Source organism: Diospyros lotus, chromosome 2 (assembly GCF_014633365.1).
Source record: "Diospyros lotus cultivar Yz01 chromosome 2, ASM1463336v1, whole genome shotgun sequence".
Classification (NCBI taxonomy): domain Eukaryota; kingdom Viridiplantae; phylum Streptophyta; class Magnoliopsida; order Ericales; family Ebenaceae; genus Diospyros; species Diospyros lotus.
Genome location: NC_068339.1, coordinates 24,243,709 through 24,265,998, shown reverse-complemented (window position 1 = coordinate 24,265,998; position 22,290 = coordinate 24,243,709). Strand labels below are relative to the sequence as shown.

The following is a 22,290-nucleotide window of genomic DNA, read 5'->3' as shown; positions in this document are numbered from 1 at the left end:
ATGGTACGGCTGGTTTGTCAGATGATGCTTCACACACAGATGATGATGGTGATAATGAAACAGATGATAATGGTGATGATAACAGTGGTGATGACAGTGGAGGTGGTGGTGAAGGAGGAGCCAGTCCGGATTATCTAGAAGTAAGATTTTCAGGTTCTCAATTTGAGGACAACCCTTTACATGGAAATTGGGTTGTTCCTGGTGTAGAAAATTATGCAATTGAGGCAACGCGACCCGAAGTGTTGATTCCTTACCAGTGTGATATTTTTTACCAAGGCACATTATTTAAAAGTAAACAAGAATTGATTTTGGCATTTGGAAAATATTGTGTTGATGTGAAAATAGACTATCGAATCAGACGTTCATGCACGGTTCGATTTGAGGCTGGTTGCAAAGATGTGAATTGCAAGTTTTTGCTTCGTGTAAGATGCAAACCTGGTTGTACGTTTTGGCATGTGGTGAAGTTTATGCCGGGTCACACATGTAGTCCGAACATCTACAATTCACATTTTCGGAGTGTGAAGGCTATTGTCATCGGGAGTTTGTTCTCACAACGAGTGGCAATTAGTGAATATACACCTGGAATGCTAATGGGAGAGCTGCTTGAGCAGCATGGTGTACAGATCATGTATACTAAAGCTTGGTGATCTTTACAACATGCAAAGAGACTTGCTTATGGCAATGCAGATGAGTCATTTCAGCAGCTACCCTTATATTTTCACATGTTGAAAGAAACAAATCCCGGCACTATCACGGCAATAGAGACAGATGAAAATAATCGTTTCTTGTATTCATTTTTTGCTCTTGGAGCTTCACTTCAGGGTTTTCGATCTTACATAAGACCAGTTGTTGCTGTTGATGCCACCAATTTGAAAGGTAAATATAAAGGCGTGATTTTTGTTGCCACTTGCAAAGATGGAGAGGAGATGATTTATCCCATCGCTTTTGGATTTGGGGATGGTAAGTCTGACAGATCATGGATTTGGTTTTTAAGAAAATTGAGAGAAGCTATTAGCGTGCCAGAGGATTTGGTAATTGTATCCGATCGACACCAAAGCATTGCGAACACGATGAGCCTTGTTTTCCCTCATGTCCCACATGTATTTTGTTTCTTCCACCTTAAGCAAAACCTAAAGAAACGATGTAGACAACGAAAGGATGTGATGGAGACATTCTACCGTGCAGCATACAGCTACACCCAAGTAGAGTGTGATACACACTTGGCAGAAATTCAATTGATGCATCCTCAAGCGCATCTAACATTAGTGGAAGCAGGAATGGAAAGGTGGTCGAGTGCATATTGTTCGAGAAGAAGATATTCCATGATGACCACCAATATTGCCGAGTCTCTCAATAAATGCATGATGAAAGCACGTCGGTTGCCTATAACGAGTGCACATGAATTTTTGAGACATATGCTTCAAAAATGGTTTAGCGACAGACGTGCTACTGCTGACAAGATTGTAACTGAGATTACCTCCGCTGCATTGGCACATGTCAACTTTGCCCATAGCAAAACATTAGATCGAGGATGTAGTGTAGTTCCTATAATACACGGAAACAAGTTCCTCGTGAAACATGCAAAGGAAGGCAATGGGATCGTTAAAATTGATGCAAAAACATGCAGTTGTCGTAAATGGGATCTTGATCAATTACCGTGTCTTCATGCAGTTGCTGCTGGCAGGTATCATGGTTTGACTTTATTGTTCTTATTACATTCATTGTTTAATGTGATATATTAACACTCTATCTTGCTTTGTTTATCGTACGTGACAGTTTCATGCGGGTGCACTATAATTCGTTTTGTCATCCATATTACACTGCAAGCTGGGTAAAAAAAGCATATGAACTTCCCATCAATCCGGTCCCTAACAAGTCCGCTTGGGTTATTGCTGCACATGTTAGAAGGGTGGTTGTACACCCACCCGTACAAAGAAGACAACCGAGTAGACCAAGAGAGGGTCGGATTCCTTCTAGTGGGGAAGCTCGTCGAAGGAAAAAATGTGGAAAATGCGGTGCACAAGGGCATAACCGTCTATCTTGCCCTAATGAATGGTCTTCTTCCATTGGAGAGTCGAGCACAGCCGCTACTACTATAGAATCAAGAGATGCTGTCGTGGCCACTACAAGAGCAAGTCGAAAATGCAGCATTTGCAAAGAGCCTGGACACACTCGTCGTCGGTGCCCTATACAGTTGAGCAATCAAGGTGATGATAATTTTGGCAATGATCTAAACAATCAATAGAGGTGAACTCAGTCAGGAATGATAATGTCGTCACTTATGTTAATTGTTAGATTGTTTGAAGAATAATGTGATTCCTTACTTGCATTTACAGTGTGAATGAATTTATTACTGACCATATCCTTCATATATTAGCAATGCTCAAAAATCACTTCCACAAGAGAAAAAGGATCATCAAAAGGCTTCTTCTAAGATATCATCAATCAAAACTAGTTTTTGTCATTCTCCACCAGAAATGAATGTTGTGTTTTACATTATTATTTGAATTCAAAATATTTTAGCAATTGTAATCTTTCGGTTTCCTTAATTTAAACTTGTAATTGATGATTGAAATGTGGTTGTTTGTTAATAGAGAGAGAGACTGAGTCTCTAATGTAGGTTGAATGGCCTGAAAACAAAGGAGATTCTGCCAAATTTTTCTAAAATTCAGTGATTTACTTGTTTTCAAACTATTCGGAGACTAGGAAAAAACACCAATACAAAAAAAAGAAAAAAAAAAAAAGCTTATCGGGCTTCGTGCGCCTACAAAGCCCGATAGGGCATCATCAAAGCCCGATAGGCTATTTCTTCCCCTCTTTTTTTTTTAATTTTTCAATTATTTTTTAGGTTCAATTACCACTAAAATGAGCTCTTCTAAGGTTTTTCGTGTTAATTAAACACAAAATGCACATCAAACAACTCTATACATCACATTGGAACTAAGGTGGAATGGATGGCTGATTAAGTGTTCCTCCTTCTATCTATCAAGTGTTGTTTAAATTGGACCAAAGAGATCTTAGCATATTCTATAAATTAAAATTTGGAATAATGAGTAAGTGATTTACTTGTTTTCAAACTATTCTAGAAAAAAACACCAATACAAAAAAAAGAAAAAAAAAAGAAAAAAAGCTTATCGGGCTTCGTGCGCCTACAAAGCCCGATAGGGCATTTTCAAAGCCCGATAGGGCATCATCAAAGCCCGATAGGCTATTTCTTCCCCCTTTTTTTAAATTATTTTTTAGGTTCAATTACCACTAAAATGAGCTCTTCTAAGGTTTTTCGCGTTAATTAAACACAAAATGCACATCAAACAACTCTATACATCACATTGGAACTAAGGTGGAATGGATGGATGATTAAATGTTCCTCCTTCTATCTATCAAGTGTTGTTTAAATTGGACCAAAGAGATCTTAGCATATTCTATAAATTAAAATTTGGAATAATGAGTAAGTGATTTACTTGTTTTCAAACTATTCTAAAAAAAAACACCACTACAAAAAAAAAAAAAAAAAAGAAATAGCCTATCGGGCTTCGTGCGCCTACAAAGCCCGATAGGGCATTTTCAAAGCCCGATAGGGCATCATCAAAGCCCAATAGGCTATTTCTTCCCCCCCCCCCCCCCCCTTTTTTTAAAAAAAAAAATTCAATTATTTTTTAGGTTCAATTACCACTAAAATGAGCTCTTCTAAGGTTTTTCGTGTTAATTAAACACAAAATGCACATCAAACAACTCTATACATCACATTGGAACTAAGGTGGAATGGATGGATGATTAAGTGTTCCTCCTTCTATCTATCAAGTGTTGTTTAAATTGGACCAAAGAGATCTTAACATATTCTATAAATTAAAATTTGGAATAATGAGTAAGTGATTTACTTGTTTTCAAACTATTCTAGAAAAAAACACCACTACAAAAAAAAAAAAGAAAAAGAAATAGCCTATCGGGCTTCGTGCGCCTACAAAGCCCGATAGGGCATCATCAAAGCCCGATAGGCTATTTCTTCCCCCCCCCTTTTTTTTTTAAAAATTTTTCAATTATTTTTTAGGTTCAATTATCACTAAAATGAGCTCTTCTAAGGTTTTTCGTGTTAATTAAACACAAAATGCACATCAAACAACTCTATACATCACATTGGAACTAAGGTGGAATGGATGGATAATTAAGTGTTCCTCTTTCTATCTATCAAGTGTTGTTTAAATTGGACCAAAGAGATCTTAGCATATTCTATAAATTAAAATTTGGAATAATGAGTAAGTGATTTACTTGTTTTCAAACTATTCTAGAAAAAAACACCACTACAAAAAAAAAAAAAAAAAGAAATAGCCTATCGGGCTTCGTGCGCCTACAAAGCCCAATAAGGTATCATCAAAGCTCGATAGGCTATTTCTTCCCACTTTTTTTTTTTTAATTTTTCAATTTTTTTTTTAGGTTCAATTACCACTAAAATGAGCTATTCTAAGGTTTTTCGTGTTAATTAAATAAATTAGCCTATCGGGTTTCGTGGCCCTACATTTTATCGTTCTTTACATTTAGTTAATCAAATTTTTAAAAAATTTCGGCAGAATCTCCCCTATTTTTTGACAATAAACCTACATTAGAGAAGTCTCCCTGTCCAACAACAAACTACCTCCACAACCACTTATCTCACCAACAATACAAAAACACATATCATCAAGAAAAATAGCCACATCCTAAGTATACACTAACTACTTCTATCTAGTTCAAATCACACCACTTTACAAAAGAATACATTGATATATCTATACAACAGTGTTATGTCTATACAAAAAAATTCCTATCTGCCTACGAAGGGTACGAATATCCGGAGTTGGTTGCATCTGCCACTGATCCTCATTATGCGTCAAGATGTCATGGGTGTATTTTAAAATAAGGCACCCACAACTATCCCTGTATTAGACATAATAATCAATTGAAAAATAATCATATTGAAAAATTCAATTGACTCTATAATAAGATTTTAATTAATTAATTTACCCGTCTTGTTATCTGAGGATCAATACTCTCCACCTCCCATTCACTATCTGAAGTGGCAGTTTCGATTGCTTGGGAGTAATATGCACTGCTCTTCAGCATAATAGGTAGGAGGCTTGCCAATGGTTGTACAGATTCTACTCGGATCGTCCGACTATCTTTGTTAGTGGCGTTGGAGTCATATATCACAACTTTTCTATCCTTCAAACAAATCTTGACCAGAAACCAATGATAATTCATGTAACTACACGGGGACCAAAACTTGCATTTTTAAAGATGTGTTAGTCATACGGAAATAAATACATCAAAGATAACATTATTAACACGTACGTAGTCAACCATCCACCAAGGAAGATTTCCGTCAATGCTCCCATCAACGAAACGTGCCCACTCTTTCGGGACAGTCCCCGTAGAAGGCACGAAAACTGTCCTAGTGTCCCCGTATGTTTTTTTTCCAAAAATCTGCTATAGACACCTGCAACCAAACAAAAAAAAAACAGAACAATAACCCGGTCGACACACTAAATTGAAATGCAACAAAACAAAAAATACAAGAGTAATTTAATATGCTTGGAGAGCTCACAAATAGCCCGGTCGACATGATAGCATAATTCCTATCGTATCGTGGATGAGATTGTGCACGTCTTAAGCAACACATGTAACTATCAATGTGTTCCTCCCCCAACCATTCAGTTTCCTTCTTTATGCGCTGGAAGTCGACCGGGGATAGATTGAGCACGTAACCAGTGTCACGACTACAATAACCAAGAATTAGAATTTCTAAAGTTAATAACGTATTGTTGTTGTAAATAGAAAAATAATACAAGTTACTTACCAAATATCTTCTTTAGAGGTTATGAACTCAATGTAGCCTTTAGGGGGGTTAAGACCATCATCCCCAACTTCATCCCCCACTTGGTCAGGAACTGATGACATTGCATCCAGGTCTGCCTCATTCGCTAGGACATCTTTCTTTCTCTTCTTCGGTCGGATCGGATCAGTGTAAGAAGATTTTAAAAACTGCGATGGTTGTTTCTCTCGCATAGTACGTTTGCTGACTCGAACCGTTTCATCTTTTAACTGTACGATATGTGATTCCATATAAATAACTATTTTTTACAACATGCATTTTTAAAACGATATGTAAAACGTATAAATAAAAGTGAATTAAGAACTTACCACAGATGTAGATGTCTGGCCCTGGAAATCATGATGATCAAGATCTATCTGATCAGCACCCAAGTGCTGCTCATTGCCATCGTCATTGTGAGATGGGGAATCCTCAATAGACGGGACACGTAAATGAGTGGATAGTGTTGTAATCTGTTATCTCATTTGACCCATTTCCTTATCAAATTGTGTCATCATCTGACTGATTTCTTGTTGCATCCATGTCCTCAACTGATAGATTTCCTGTTGCATCCATGGCCTCAACCGGCAGATTTCCCCATCTATCCTCCGCAGCGTTTCCAACGTTAGATCAAGCCTCTCGGTTAACTACAAAAGGCAAAAAAAATAATAATAATAAAAATAAAAAACTTACTACAAACAATTACAAAAAATAAAAAATAAAAAACATTATTATAATAAATATACCCCATCCTCATACTGTGCGTGATGCGAATTGTGCTGCCCAAATCTTGGCCTCTTCTCTTCATGTACAACATCTTCCTCTCTCTCATCATCTCTATGTATCCTACCCCCCTCCTCCTCATGCCCACCCTCTCTACCTCCACCCTCCTCCTCCTCATGCCCTCCCTCCCTACCTCTACCCTCCTCCTCCTCATCCCTGCCCTGCCTACCTCCACCTTCCTCCTCCTCATGCCCTCTCTCCCTACCTCTACCCTCCTCCTCATCCTCATCCCTGCCCTGCCTACTTCTACCCTCCTCCTCCTCCTCATGCCCGCCTTCCCTATCTCCACTCTCCCTACCTCTACCCTCCTCCTCTTCCTCATCCCCGCCCTTCCTACTTCCCTCCTCCTCCTCCTCCTCCTTCCCACTCCCTATTTTGTAGACATCGACTCCAACTAAGTGTCGAGGGTTGTATGACCTCCAAAAATCAGTTTCTCGCTCAGAATCAGTGGGATCTAGTGTCGTAAACGATCCTTGTGCCTACAAAATTGTATTTTTTAGATAGATATTACATAAATAAAAAGAAATGACACATTCTAGGTCACATTTACACTTACATTCATCAAACATTCCTCGTAATTTTTTATTTTTGGCCTTTTATTGCACAACCATTTCCTGCACCTAGGAATGGTGACTGATTCGGGTAATCTGACGGCCCATTTATTTTCAATATATGGGAATGTCTCGATCAACCACCACTGTAAAAAGAGCAAAAAAAATTATAATAAAAAAATATAAAATAAAATAAATTAAACAAACGTTAGTAAATTCAAATTATATACAATGTATAATGTAATATAATACAATACAAAGAGACCTATTAGCGATTGTACCTGAAATGCCCACACAAAACCATAAAGGTTGATTTTCTTCCCAACCTCACTAGTCAGCTTCTCCTTCTTTGTGGCCAAACGAATGTAATGTAGACTTTGACTATAGATGTACGTCCCCCAAGGGAACGCCTCAAATGCATGTAAATCCTCGACCAGAGTCCACATGAAATCCTCAACATATACGCCCTCATCATGGCCCAACAATAGTATATTGATCATAACGATGTAAATTAGTTTCAGGACATCCTCTGTTCCCAAGTCATTTCTTGTAAGTTGTAGTTTTATGTTGTGCCCAGACACAAATCGCTCTAGTGGCAATAGGCGTGCCCGTAAACTATTTGCCTCACACGGTCCTGCTTTAATGCTTTCTTTATCAATGCGGCCAAACCGAAGTCCACTGATAAGGATGAACCCCTGTCTCCCATACTTATATGGTGCGCCGCCAATCTTAAACCACATTTTATCGTGGCGGGCACCAACAAGTGTTACCTCCCTAACCAGAACTTGAAGTAGCAGTTGTAGTGCAGTTATCATTTGTGATAGAGGCATCTGCAAGAAGTGACCTAATGGGCCCTGCACGAATCTATCCAACAATGCATACTGGTTGAGAGCCTCACGAACTGCCACGAGATGCTTGATCCCACAATGAGTAGTGAGTCGCGTTTCCTGCGGTATTACTCGGTGAGTGTGAACATAAGTAAATTCTCTAGTCTGTTGATAAGCCATCTGCAGGAAAAAGAAAAAAAAAACAAAACATAAAAAATTAAAATAAATTAACAAAGAATCAAATAAAGAATTTGAAAAAAGCTAAAACTAATATAAGAAAAAAAAATAATAAACTAAAACATACGTAAACCAATCATTGATGTCGTTAGTTTTATTAATTATTTGTGGAGATCCTTTTTTGGAATTAGCAAAATAAATTCAAATATTTGTATGACAAGACAAAGAAATTAAAACTTGGAATTAGATTTTTTTTCCCGTTATTTTCCTATATTTGTATGACACTTTTTCTTTTGTATTCAAACTTGTATTTATATTTATTTATTTTTGTATTCTAACATGTATTTTAAATTATTATTTTTTTTCTATTTTTCTTCTGTATTTGTATAATTCTTACAAGTTATTTGTACTTGTATGAATTATAAGTTATCTGTATTTTATCCAATTAATAATTTTTTTTAATTTTCTTCTGAATATTAAATTTTTGACATATACGGCCCTATCAGGCCATATCCGAGCCTTATCGGGCCATATTCGGCCCTATCGGGCGGCTTGGCTCGGATATGGCCCGATCGGGCCATATTAGAGCCATATCTCCAAGCCTTATCGGGCCATTTTGCCCGATTAGGCCTGATAGGGATCGGCCTATCGGACACTATAATTGAAAATGGCCCGATAGGGCTCGAAGCCGAGCCCTATCGGGCCTAATTGAAAAAGGCCCGATAGGGCTTAGGGCGGAAGCCACCGTCTTCCTCGTAGAAGACGGTGGTGGCGCCCGATGTTGGCCGTGTTGCCCGACGTCGGGAGTGACACCTCAACGAAGCCCGACGGTGGGCTTCGTCGCCCTTGTCGGGCGAGATGCCCCAACGAAGCCCGACAGTGGGGCTTGGTTGTTTGCGACGAAGCCCACCGTCGGGCTTCGTCGCGAACGAAGCCTACTGTCGGGCTTTGTTCGAGACGAAGCCCGATGACCAGTCTTCGTTGCCGGTAACACAGGCGAACTGGTGACCATGTCCACCAGCCCCAGCGTCAACAAATCTTCACCAAAATCACACAAAAAAGCATACCTTGTTCAGCGATGATGAGATCGATGTCGTTGGTAACGATGGCGGTTGATCACGGCGACAGTAACGGCAGCTGTCAGGCGACGGTCAGGCGGCTGTAGTGAGAGAGAGGTCAACTGGTTGTAGTTGTGAGGGTGGGGTAAGGTAAGGGTATTCTAGTATATTCCGAGTTTTGTGGGTTTAAAATTGTGAGAATATTTTGGTATTTAATTTTTTTTTTATTTTTTAAACAGAATTATGGTCAAATCTGGTCAAGTGGCTATATGATGCTATTAGTTTGTTTAAAATGTTAAAAAGGTTTTTTTTCAGAAATGTGACTAAAAAGGAACTTTGTATTTGAGGGGTTGTTATTTTTTGCAATTTCCACTTTTTTTTTTTTTTACTGCTTGCTGTGCGTGATTATATACATATCACACACCCACTGAAATGCCCTTGAATTGATTGGGTAATTACGAACAAGGGACCGCGTTTCTGGAAGCTGTCGCGCGCCTGTTCCGTGAAATTGGGCTGCTGTTTGGGCTTTAAATCAGGCTTCCGATTAAACATGCGGCCGGGCTTGGGGCTTCAAATTGGCTTCAAATTACAATCAGCAGCTGGGCTTTGAGTTAATTGGCATGTGCTGGGCTTCCAATTGCTATCTTTAATATGGGCCCTCAATTGAATTAAGTCTCCAATCTTCATGTATGCATGGCTGCATCCCAACATATGTAATATGCTATAATATTGTATATTTTATCTATATATTATATATTATAGATATATATTATATATGTTTATATATATTATAGATAATTATTCAATTAAACCAATTTAAAATCAAAATAAGGGTTATAATTATAATAAAATTTTACAAAATTAACTACTAATCACACTACAACGCTTGAATTGCATGGAAACAACAAATAAGTTTTAGTAGAATAAAATGCTTTCAGAGTATTAAAAAGAGAAGCTTAAGAAGACTTATAACAATTTTAGAAAGTTTAAGCCATCAGAAAGTCAAAGGGCCATGAATAATAATGGCAAATGACGACAAAGTCTTTATAGTTCATTCCCCTCCCTACCTAACTGCCATTAATAACTTTTTGGTTAATGAAGCTGGATATCGTTAATACTAGGAAATAAATGTAGAATTATGTGGGATTAATACTATTTTTTTTTAATACTTGACTATAACAGATTATTTCAATCTTTGCTTAGATTAAAAAACACCCTCGAAGGATAAAAAAATATGAAAACATATCATAATTTATAAATTCTTGATGGTTAACATTATTAAATTTTTATGATAAATTTGAAATTAATCTGACTTCTATTATGAGAAATTTGATTTTACTTAAGAGATTGAAAACTAAAATTTAATGAAATAAGAATTATTTGTCTTATGCTAACAATCATTTTCACTCTTGATCTTTGTTTTTTTTTATGTCAATTCCTACTATTACAGTACTACTTTAACTCTTCGTGAATAGGCTTTAAATTTCTAAAATACCCCTGACTCAATGTTGAACAATTTGATTTGAACATTTCTATTAACAAATGGGTGATGTAATACCCTACTTCTCCATGCGTCTTATTAAATCGAGAATTGGGAATATTTAAAAAGAATTATCTCAATTTCTAATGTTGGATGAATTTTTCTATCTAGTTAAGTAAATTCGATTTGGAAGCAAGATTCATTCTAATTTGGAAAGAGTTTCAACAATTTGTAACTCAAATTTATTTAACCTTTACACCCTCAATGCTTTGGAATGAATCTCGTGAAGAAAGTTGTTCAATTTAATCAATTCAGCAGAAACATTCTCAAAGAGAAGGCCTTGAATAACAAGAGAAAGTAATTGTTACATAAGAATGTGGCAATTATGACTCTTTTTAAGGATGAGATTTTTTGCTCCTTGATATTAATGCATCTTGAAATATTTGACGGATAACCTTTCGGTACTTTAATTATAACATCTCAGAATTTTGAAGACAAATAATAATTATTAATTTTGGTGTTTGAGGTAATTAATGAATGTTTGGGAATTTAGAAGAAAATAATAAGTTATTTTGCTTTGAAATATTTATGAAATTATTAAATTGGGAGTTATATAATTTCTTAGTAGCTTTTGGTACTGAATCGACTGCAAGGAGTGCCTTGGAGCCTAGATGTCTAAGGAAAATGATACAGTATTGACAAGCGTCCTAAGTCAGAATTTATGGTATTAAAAGAAATTGGAATCAAGATAATTTTTGGTATAGCTTCGATTTAAGCCGAAAAACTGAATGATTGTAGGACACTTTCGAGAAGTCCACGGAACCTTAAGGGGGTCCGATTTTTCATGACGATCAACTCTGAGATGGTTTCGGAATGAAATGAAGGTCCTGTAAAGGCTTGGGAATGAAATCGATCTTATCGAGTAAGCGCAGAATTATTAATTTTGGATCTTAAGTATCTCGATAATTATTAATTTAATGTTAAGGTATAGTAGCAATTAAAGAAATACCTAAATAAAATTTGTAGTGAATAATTTTTATATTAATTTAATATATAAATATAATATAAAATATATATATATATGTAGCAGTGGGCGTGGATGAGAATCACATGGGATGAATATTGAATTTGGAGTGGCAATTTTATTTTATATAGAGAGAGAGAACGTCTTTTCGACATTCCTCAGGCAAAATTAAGAATTTACATTTAGGGCCGAATGTATGATCTGATCTTTGATCCCTTTTGTTTCAACCCGAAATCACCTCAGGGTTGTTGTACTCTCAAAATCAAAGTCATCTCAGAGTTACTTTTCAAAAATCCTTTGCGACCATTTGATTTTTCAGGCTGAATCATAATTATATCAAAAATCGTCTCCATTTTGATCACTTTCTATGTCATAAATCACTTCTCAAGACACTCATCAATGACATATCTTTTTCTTTAAACATTTATGTTTCAGAGCATTCCCTGCAGATAATTCGGTCACTCATAACACTAAGAAACTATATTTAAACTCTAAAATTTCTACTTATGCCAAATTACACTTTGAATTCTATAAAAAATATTGAGTATTACAATTGGACTCATTAGGGATGATTCTGGCATTGAAGGAACCTTCGATTTGAACAATCATGGGTAATTACATAAACCCATCCACATCACATGTTATAATAATTTTTTTTGAAAAAAATATTATTTCATTAAATTGCAATGTTTTCCATCAAAGCTTATGCAAGAACAGAATCTTCCCATAGCTTCTATGTAAGCACCCCCACCCGATATCCCAAACACCCGGATTATCTGAACGGGAGCGCCTACGGAAGGAAAAAGAATGAGACACAAGATCAAAACCACCCTGGCATGCATACATAAGAATAAGAACAACGGAAGCGATACCATATATATATGCATGCACTACGGGTATCCCACTAGTAGAGTGGTCACAAGATAAATAAATAGATACAGACTCCTGTGCCGACATATACGAAACTCGAGGAATAACCTGGCACAGTAAGAATAATAAAGTAAATCCTACTCAACTATCAGATTGACAGGGATTGATGGGACTACCTATACACCATACCGACTCTGCCACTAAGTTGGCTCCCTTACCATAGCCCACGCTGCCACTACCTGGAATGATGGAAAGCAAAGTGAGTCGAGAGACTCAGCAAGCATAAAGAAAAAAAAACTGAAGGCTGTATAGATCCAATAAACTCCCCCAAGACACCAACTCCCAAGCACACACAAACCATGAGACGCTACCACACAATAGTATAGCATAATAAAAGTACATACTAGTCCTTGGAGCCCACACAAGACACACGGCACCCAAGTCCCATACCAACCTGTCGCTGCCCTGAGAGGCAACATAAATCTCCAACAAACCTGCACGCGCTGTCTGGGTCGGGCGGCTACCGTCACCCATGTGTCCGTGTCGGTACTCCTGACACCGGAACCATAGGCTCCCTCGGAACGGTCCTCCCGTCCGAGAACTAATAACTACCAGTAACCATGCAATGCACATAAAAATGCAATAGCGTAGTGAGCATCAACGTGATATACTGGCGCCCATACATCTAGGCATCAGGTCATGCTCCGCCCACATAGTAAACCACACGCGATGCATATGCCTGTGCTGGATGCAACCTAACCAAGCTAGAATGTCCGTGTCCAAGCATACTTAATAAATGAATATCCCAACATGCAACTCGTACCCATGTGCATATCAAACCATGAACGATAATACAACATATCAAATCATGCAATAAATCACATACTGGCAGAGCTAGCCAGTAGTGTCCAGCACCGGTCAACGGCCAGTGACTAGGAGTGTCCACCCGACAGTCCACATCAGGGCCGTACAATAGTCTACCCCAACATCACCAACAACCGACCCCTGCCCCACTGCTCGATAGCTCTAACCGAACCATAAATAAATTCGAGAAAAATCGTAAATAAACCCGTACGTCTAGGAACCTAGTCCCCAATCTGGGTTTGGCATCATTCCAAAAGGAATGGGGGCGAAATAAACCCCCGTAGGCTTTCAACAATTAAAATTCTAGAAGACTCGGATTTCATTTAAATTAAACAATTGAATAATAATTCAATAAACAATGCTAGGCACCGAATTAGAGTAAGGGAGAAGATAAAATACGGGAAATTATGAGATCTTTCATGGGAATTAAAGATCATGAGGAGAGGGTTAGGAGCTTGCCTGTAATCGACTGATTTCTGCCTCTTTTGTGCTCCCGTTGCGAAGTAAAATATTTCTCTAGCAATTAATAAAATCATGACTCACATTAATTAAATCTAACCTTGTAATATAAATAATTTGGCCGTCTAAAATCCCACGTAGGCGCACTGCAAATAAAATCCCAATAAAGCTCATGTTTATTTTAAATTAAATCACACTAATAAAATCCTCAAAGCCAGCTTAATAAATTAAATTTAAATCAAACAACTCAAAATTCCATAATTAATAAATGACCAAAACAGACAAAGGGAGGTTAAATAAATTGACAACGAAAGAAACGTCGCAGAGGGAATAAAGAACTTGCGTTAACGAAGATATCCTTAGGCTTATTTTATCCAAAGTGGTAAAAATTATACAAACTGCAATATCGCAATAATTTATCAAAATTAATAAAATTGGCCTCTAAACAAAATTCCAACCGCACAGAATATTTATTACTAGCTTCTCTACATACCTGGCAAATTAAATCTTCGATTAAACTTGATTTAATCTGAATTTTCTCACCAATTTCTTCCATTTTCTTCATCACGCCGCCGCTTCTTCTTCTTCAATATTTTCCTTCTATTTTCTGCTTCAGAAACGCCCGAAATGGGCTTAAAAATAGTGCAAAAAAGGTGGCCAGAACGCGACCACGTGGTGCAACTAGCAACCGCGCGAGCTGCCACCGCCATGGGCCGAAACGACGTCGTTTCGGCCCCTCCCCTGGCCAAATTAAATCAGCAAAATCCCAGCCTCGCGTGCACACCCCGCGTCCAACCTCTGGTCGTTTTGCGCACGACCGCTCGCGCCACACGCCTCCTTCAACCTATATATGCCTTCAATTATATTTAAGGTGATTTGCGGCCACTTCCGCAAATCAAGTTTCAGCACCCCCACTTTCCATTAATCACACACACCCCCAAACTCCAATTCCTTCTTATTTCACTTACACCCCAAAACTTCTAAAAATCACCCAATTTAATTTACTTTAATTTTTCTTTATTTCCATAAATGTTCCCAAATAATTTAATTAAGTATCTAAATTTCCTATTTCCTCAAAACTACACAAATAAATATTTGTCTTAAATTTCCAAACAATTTAATTAATTACCTTTAATTTCTTATTTCCTCAAAGCCACATAAATAAATACTTCCTCTTAAATTCTCAAATATTTAATAATATCATCAAACACCGATTTGAATAATTATTATTTATTTTCAAATTTTGAGATATTACATTCTAAGTTACAATTGAGACACTCAGATGATTCAAACCTCATTTCATTGTCAGAGTCCCAAACGATAAAACTATGAACTGACAGTGCAACCATCTGACATGATTCCAAAATCGATGAATGCATTACACGAATTATATACATAATTATGGCTTGCAAGCCCCGTATAGGACAAGCAAAACAAGCCATATTTTCTTTCCAAACAAAAAACACTTAGAGTGTGTTTGATTGCACACATTTTCCATAGAAAATATGTAATTATTACACATTTTTTATGGAAAGCAATCAAACACTTTTAAATTTTCTATAGAAAAATAAGTATAGTACAAGCATTTAAAGTTTCTTTCCATGGAATTAATTTTCCAAGGGGGTGAGGTGATTTTTATTTTCTAGACAATATTACCTAGAATTAAATTCTAGGTAATGCAATCAAACACACCTTTAGAATCAAATCAAAAACAAAACACTATATTGCTTTTGTACATAAATATATATATAGGTAGTCTTATTTCAATTATAGTATTTTGTAAATAAAAACATCAATTTTTAGATAATATGATATATACTAAACTTTTTAATATCAGATAATTTTATCTAGATTTTTTTATACCAAAATTCGGTATGACTAAAATTTTTATATAACAAATTTTTTCAGATGATTTAGGATTTTTTCTGACATTTTTTTCTCTTTTTTTTCTCTCATTTTTTTTAACAATTATAATATGAGAGATGTCTAAAACCCAAGCCTCAAACAGAGGCTAACGCTGCTGCAAATGCAATGAAAACAGAGAGCTAATGGAGTTAATTGGAAATTACCGGATATTCGAGATTATCGTCGGAAGTGGTGGTGGTCACAAGTGGTGAAGGCAGCGAGAAGGCCGGCACAACAGCACCGAAAGGTCAGCTTCAGGTTGAGCACGCGACGGCTAGCGGCAAACTCTACTGCCAGTTCCAGCAGCGGATCGATAGCGAGCACGGCCGTGGCAGGAGACCAAGAGGCGACAGAGTCAAAAGACGATGGTGGCCGAAAGAGAAGCCGACGAGTAACCTTGTTGAGGATGGGTCTGTTTGGCGGAGGATCTGGGCGTCACCGCCACTGACGCGAGCGAACCATTTTCCGGCAAACAGATCTGAGGATTGTGCAAACAGATTTGTTGATTGTCCAAGCCTAAATATATCTTCTTCTTTTGTGGGTTAAGGTTTTCTTCAACCTTTCCTCCTTATGTGTGCCGCCGCCACTTCCCCTTTCTTTATTATCTTTCATCGCCTCTTTTACTGGCGACCAGAAAACTTCAACCGCCTGCGACATATATACCACAAGCCTCGGTTGATTCCTCACATTCATAGGAAACTCGATGTACCACAAGCTCAACTCTTAGTGCTTGTGGATCGTCCATATGATATATAACACATGAGATATTGTTGCAGAGGAGAAAGATTGAACAGAAAGCGGAGATTCTGAAGTTTTGAAAGCGTTAAAGTCTTTACCCCAGTCTTGAAAGCGTTAACGTGGATGATACAACCAGAGAGATGTTTGCTCTCAACACAGCGACACAAAAAATATTTTAACAGTTGCTGCCTGTTCTGATGCAGTATTGGAACACAAACGTGGGTTGGGAAACGGCAAGAGGAACAAAGGTAAGGAGAATGTGAGGAAGAAAAATGATTGGGTTTGCCCAGGAGTGCATTTTTATTTTCCGTCGTATGTCTTGGGAAGAACGATGATCAATTGATTGCACTGAAAATCATTCAAACACAAGAGTTTGATTTGTGTTCATCTAATTTTAAATGAAGCAACAATCCCAGCAGACTTGTATGAATACTCTTCTGCCTATTTTCTATTTCGGTAAATCTTTCCTTATTAGTTCATGTCATTGTTAGTATCTATTACAGTTCTTGTTTTTATTTTTATTAGAGCAATACCAATCATTTAAGACATTCTCAGAGAAGGGAGAAGACTGTTCATTTGTTTAGTTTTTGTCAGTTTACTTTTACCAAAAATTTAAAAAAAAAGGTAATTGTTATAAAAAAAATTGTATATTTTTTAATAACTTATTTAAAAATAATTTATCTATAAATTTGACAGTGAAAATGCTTATTTTTTCAAAAATAATTTATTTCTTCTCTGGAAGCTCGTGATAATAGATATGTAGTAATCTTTTCATGTTATGTTAGCCTAATTTATTCTATTTAATATCTAAATACCAAATTTGGTGAGTGATTGAACCCTATTAAATTTAACTTATTTTTAAAATACTCTGTAAAATTTTTAAAAAAAATAAAATCCATCAAATAATTGTTTTTTTTCTAAAATTTTTATCCAATGTTTAATTTTTAAATACATGCATCAATTTATAAAGAAATCCATTTTATAGAACTATAAATTATTTTATAAGCTCAGATCCAGAATATATGGGAATATAGAATCAATGAAAGATTATATTTTTTTTTATTTTAATCAAAATCTTGAGTGATTTGGTTCCAGACAATAAGAATTTGAAAAAATATAAATGCAGATTTTTTTTATTTCATCTCCATTTATTTATTTAAGTTTGTTTCAATATTATTTTTATATCACACTAATTTTGTGTAATTTGATTTATAGACATTTTACGACTTTTATTAAAAATTGTTGATTTTTAAATTAAAATAATTTAATTCTTTATGCTAAAACTAAGTGCTCATATTCGTATAATTGCTGCTAGCTGACGCAGTTCTCGCAGGTATCACTCCTAGCATCATCGCCTCTACATGGGAAGAGGCCATGCATGTTATTGGAAGTGTCATTGAAGAAAAGCTACTGAGGGCTGTCTTGGAGGAGAAAGAGCACGGTATGGCGGCGCCTCTTGTTCTTCTTGGATATAGCATGTTGAACCTTCACGCTCAGGGGTGTCTTCTCGAACTCCGTCTGAGAAGATGAGGTCGGAGATGAAATAGAAGTCATCATTCCTCAAGGTCAACCTCTTCAGGGATGAGTTCTCATCCTCCTCGAGGAACTCTTTATAGCTGTTCTTGGGCCTGTCGTTGCAGAGGATGATGCAAGGAATCCCACCCTTTATTTGCTTTGGCTTTGCGTACTTGCAGTTGGACTGTCAATTTTTGTTTGCCCCGATAAATTCCTTCCAGTGTTTCAGGCATTGAGGATCCACGTCGTCGATGACGTTATACTAAGCGTCATCATTGTGTCGGCCCATGTCGAGGTGTCTCATGTAATAATTGTACGGGCCTTGGCTCCTTGCCCAGCAAGTCTTGCCAATCCTTGAAGGGCCTTCTAGAATGATGCTCCTGGGTCTGCTTCGCTCGGGCTTGACATTGTCTGCTGCCCATTCAAGCATGTCCACGGGAACGTGTGAAAAATTTGAAATTCGGGTTCATAAGCCCCGGAGGCTTTTGGAAATATTTTTTGAAATTATGTAGAAGCCCATCCCTATTAAGACAATAACCTTTCGCGTCACCTTTTTGGACAACCTCCAATGCCTTTATCTTATCCTCAGTGGCAAGCGCAGCTGTGTAGACGTCCGACATGTTATCAGCATCGTCGTCCACGACAACCGGGTCACCGGAGAGGACACCAAACAAGCGTAATTTGTCTTCCCCGTCACATGCTCGGCGAACCTCAAGTACTACGGCAACTCCTACGCCTCCATGAAGGAGGAGTACCCCTGGAGCGCCACCTACCAGCTCGAGAATTTCAACATCAGGACCACGGCCCACTTCTACAAGATCAAGGCGCACCTGAAGCTCACTACCACTAAGCTGATCGGGGAGCTGCCATTCTGGCCGCCGAGATAACCGTCCTGACCGATCGGTTCACGACGGAGGACGTGGACGTTTGGCATTACGAGTAACGCTGAGAGGAAGACACCTGCCCTCTATCGGACATCGTCGACCATGATGACGGCCACATCCAAGAGGGCTAGGGCAACAAGCAAGCTGGGCTGGGCCCATTCGGAGATACAGAAGAGGACCTCCCTAACGGGCCATTCAAGGGCCATAGATGGCCTGCCACTGTCGCTGCGCCCGGCCCATGCAAATCCAAGCATGTCCGTATCGGAAGTGGGCTCGGCCCACTCCGACACCATCTAGCTGACCACATAGCAGCTAAGACACCTGGCAACCTCCACAGTACAAGCATCTCTTGACTTCATCTCCAAGCAAGGAACATCGATGAACCAGAAGGCCCTATGCGTACGAGAGAAAGAGGGTGGGTTGGTACAGAGAGGGCCCCACCCGTGAGTTAAAAAGTTTGCAGGGCGATACGCGCAGCAATTAATTTATTTTCAAATTTTAAATGGTTGATCTAACATGTTAAGGAAGTACGCATACTTGGTGTGACTTTTCACTAGAGGACAAGGGAGTACTCCAGCACGTGGATAGGGTGAGCTTATAAAATAATTTATAGTTCTATAAAAAGAATTTCTTTATAAATTGATGCATGTATTTAAAAATTAAACATTGGATAAACATATATTTTAGAAAAAACAATTATTTGATGGATTTTAATTTTTTTTTAAATATTACAGAGTATTTTAAAATAAGTTAAATTTAATAGGGTTCAATCACTCACCAAATTTGGTATTTAGATATTAAATAGAATAAATTAAGCTAACATACATGAAAAGATTACCATATACCTATTATCACGAGCTTCCAAAGAAGAAATAAATTATTTTTAAATAAGTTATTAAAAAATATACAATTTTTTATATAACAATTACCCTTTTTTTAATTTTTGGTATCAATAAACTGACCAAAAATAAACAAATGAACAATCTTCTCCCTTCTCTGGGAATGTCTTAAATGACTGGTATTGCTCTAATAAAAATAAAACAAGAACTGTAATATATACTAACAATGACATGAACTAATAAGGAAAGATTTACTGAAAGAGAAAATGGGCAGAAGAGTATTCATACAAATCTGCTGGGATTGTTACTTCATTTAAAATTAGATGAACACAAGGCAAACTCTTGTGTTTGAATGATTTTTAGTGCAATCAATTCATCATCGTTCTTCCCAATACATACGACAGAAAATAAAAATGCACTATTGGGCAGACTCAATCCTCTTTCTTCCTCACATTTTCCTTACCCTTGTTCCTCTCGCCGTTTCCCAACCCACGTTTGCGTTCCAATACTGCATCCGAACAAGCAGCAACTATTAAAATATTTTTTGTATAGCTGTGTTGAGATCAAACATCTCTCTGGTTGTATTATCCACGTTAATGCTTTCAAGACTAGGGCAAAGTTTTCAACACTTTCAAGACTTCAAAACCTCCGCTTTCTGTTCAATCTTTCTCCTCTGCGACAATATCTCATGTGTCATATATCATATGGACGGTCCACAAGTACTAAGAGTTGAGCTTGTGGTACATTGAGTGTCCTATGAATGTGAGAAATCAGCCAAGGCTTGTGGTATATATGTCACAGGCGGTTGAAGTTTTCCGGTCGCTAGTAAAGGACGCGATGAAAGATAGAAAAGAAAGGGAGGTGGCGGCGGCACACAAGATGAGGAAAGGTTGAAGAAATCTTAGCCCAAAAAAGAAGAAGATATATTTGGCTTAGACAATCAACAAATCTGTTCGCACATTCTTAGATCTGCTTGCACAATCAACAGATTTGTTCGTTGAAGATGGTTTGCTCGCGTCAGTGGCGGTGACACCCAGATCCACTGCCAAAAAGACCCATCCTCAGCAAGGTTCCTCGTTAGCTTCTCCTTCGGCCGCCATTGTCTTCTATACCGCTGCCGCCACCGCTTGGTCTCCTGCCACGGTCGTGCTCGTTGTCGATCCTGCTGCTGACCTACCTGGCAGTAGAGCTTGCTGCCAGCCGTCGTGGCTCAACCTTAGGCTAACCCTTCGTCGCTGCCCGCAACTTTCGGTGCCGTTGTGCTGGCCTTCTCGCTGCCTTCACCAGTCGTGACCGCCACCACCTCCGACGATGATCTCGAATATCTGGTAATTACCAATTAACTCCATCAGCTCTCTGTGTTAAACTCATATATTAAACCCAATTTTCACTTCCCTCTCCCCTCCTCTCTCTCTCTTTCGGACTTTCAGAATCCCATTAAACTCATTTTTTCCTATTCTCTCTCTCTCTCTTCCTCCAATCTGGGTCACTAGCTCAGTGCATGTTCTTCATCTTTAATTCTTTTTCTCACATCTCAATGCCACTCTCTCTCCCTTACGCACGAGCGCGCTGCTACATAGTTCAAGCTTCAGACTCAATTTTCACAAACTCATAGTGCGATTTGTAGCCTCCTTCAAGTTTTCAACTTCAATCTTTAGGCTTCATCGTTTCGGCAGACTATGGCAGCAGCAACAACAACAAGAAGTAGATAATGTTGGCTAAGCAGTTTGACAACTTATAAGCTGCTCTAGCAGCTTAAAAGCTACAATAGCTTTTGCTTTAAAGTGTTTGGCTCAGCCAAACACCTTAAAAGTTATAGAGCTTAAATGCTTAGCATTTGAAAAAAAGATAATGTTGCTTGAAATTTGAAGTCTAAGACTCAAAACTCCACCATTTTCACGCAGTCATCTTCACATTGACACACATATATACACATATACACATCCGAAAACATACACACACATATATACAAAACATAACACACACACACATATATATATATATACTACAAAAGTTTTGAACCCATTACATGATTGTACTTCAACTTTGATTGATTATTTTTGTTGATCTCACAACGTTTATAACAATACAAAAAAAAAAAAAATTTGCTATTATTATCAAGAGATACAAATATACTATATTAAATTAAAATAATATTATTAAACAAATTTTGAAATTTAATTATTCAACTCAAAACTTTTAACCTAGCAAATCACAAACCCATCATGAAATAATTACATACAATAAAATAAATATAAATATATAATTAGGCAAATTGAACAATGTATAAATGGATGCTAAAATTACAATTTCAAAAAGAAGGCAGTGTTTTACTGCCTTCTTCTTATAATAATTATATTAATAATAACATAATAAAATATATATATTATATTCTACAAACGTTGCAGCAAACATATAATATATATTATATATTTGCAAAAACTTTGGTAGAAGATAATAAATATATATAA

At 37.3% G+C, this 22,290-nt stretch overlaps 1 protein-coding gene across 4 annotated transcripts in view; it reads right to left on the bottom strand.

Moving 5' to 3' along the window:
- Positions 1-22,290, bottom strand: part of LOC127794934 (uncharacterized) — an 81,407-nt gene that overhangs the window by 33,697 nt on the left and 25,420 nt on the right. The window contains exon 8 of one of the 4 annotated variants that reach the window (XM_052326260.1): positions 12,599-12,854. The exons of 2 other annotated variants lie outside the window; for them this stretch is intronic. In XM_052326260.1, the coding sequence (XP_052182220.1) occupies positions 12,816-12,854 (39 nt within the window). In that variant the 3' untranslated portion in view covers positions 12,599-12,815. One more of the 4 variants, XM_052326262.1, reaches the window with a different exon arrangement.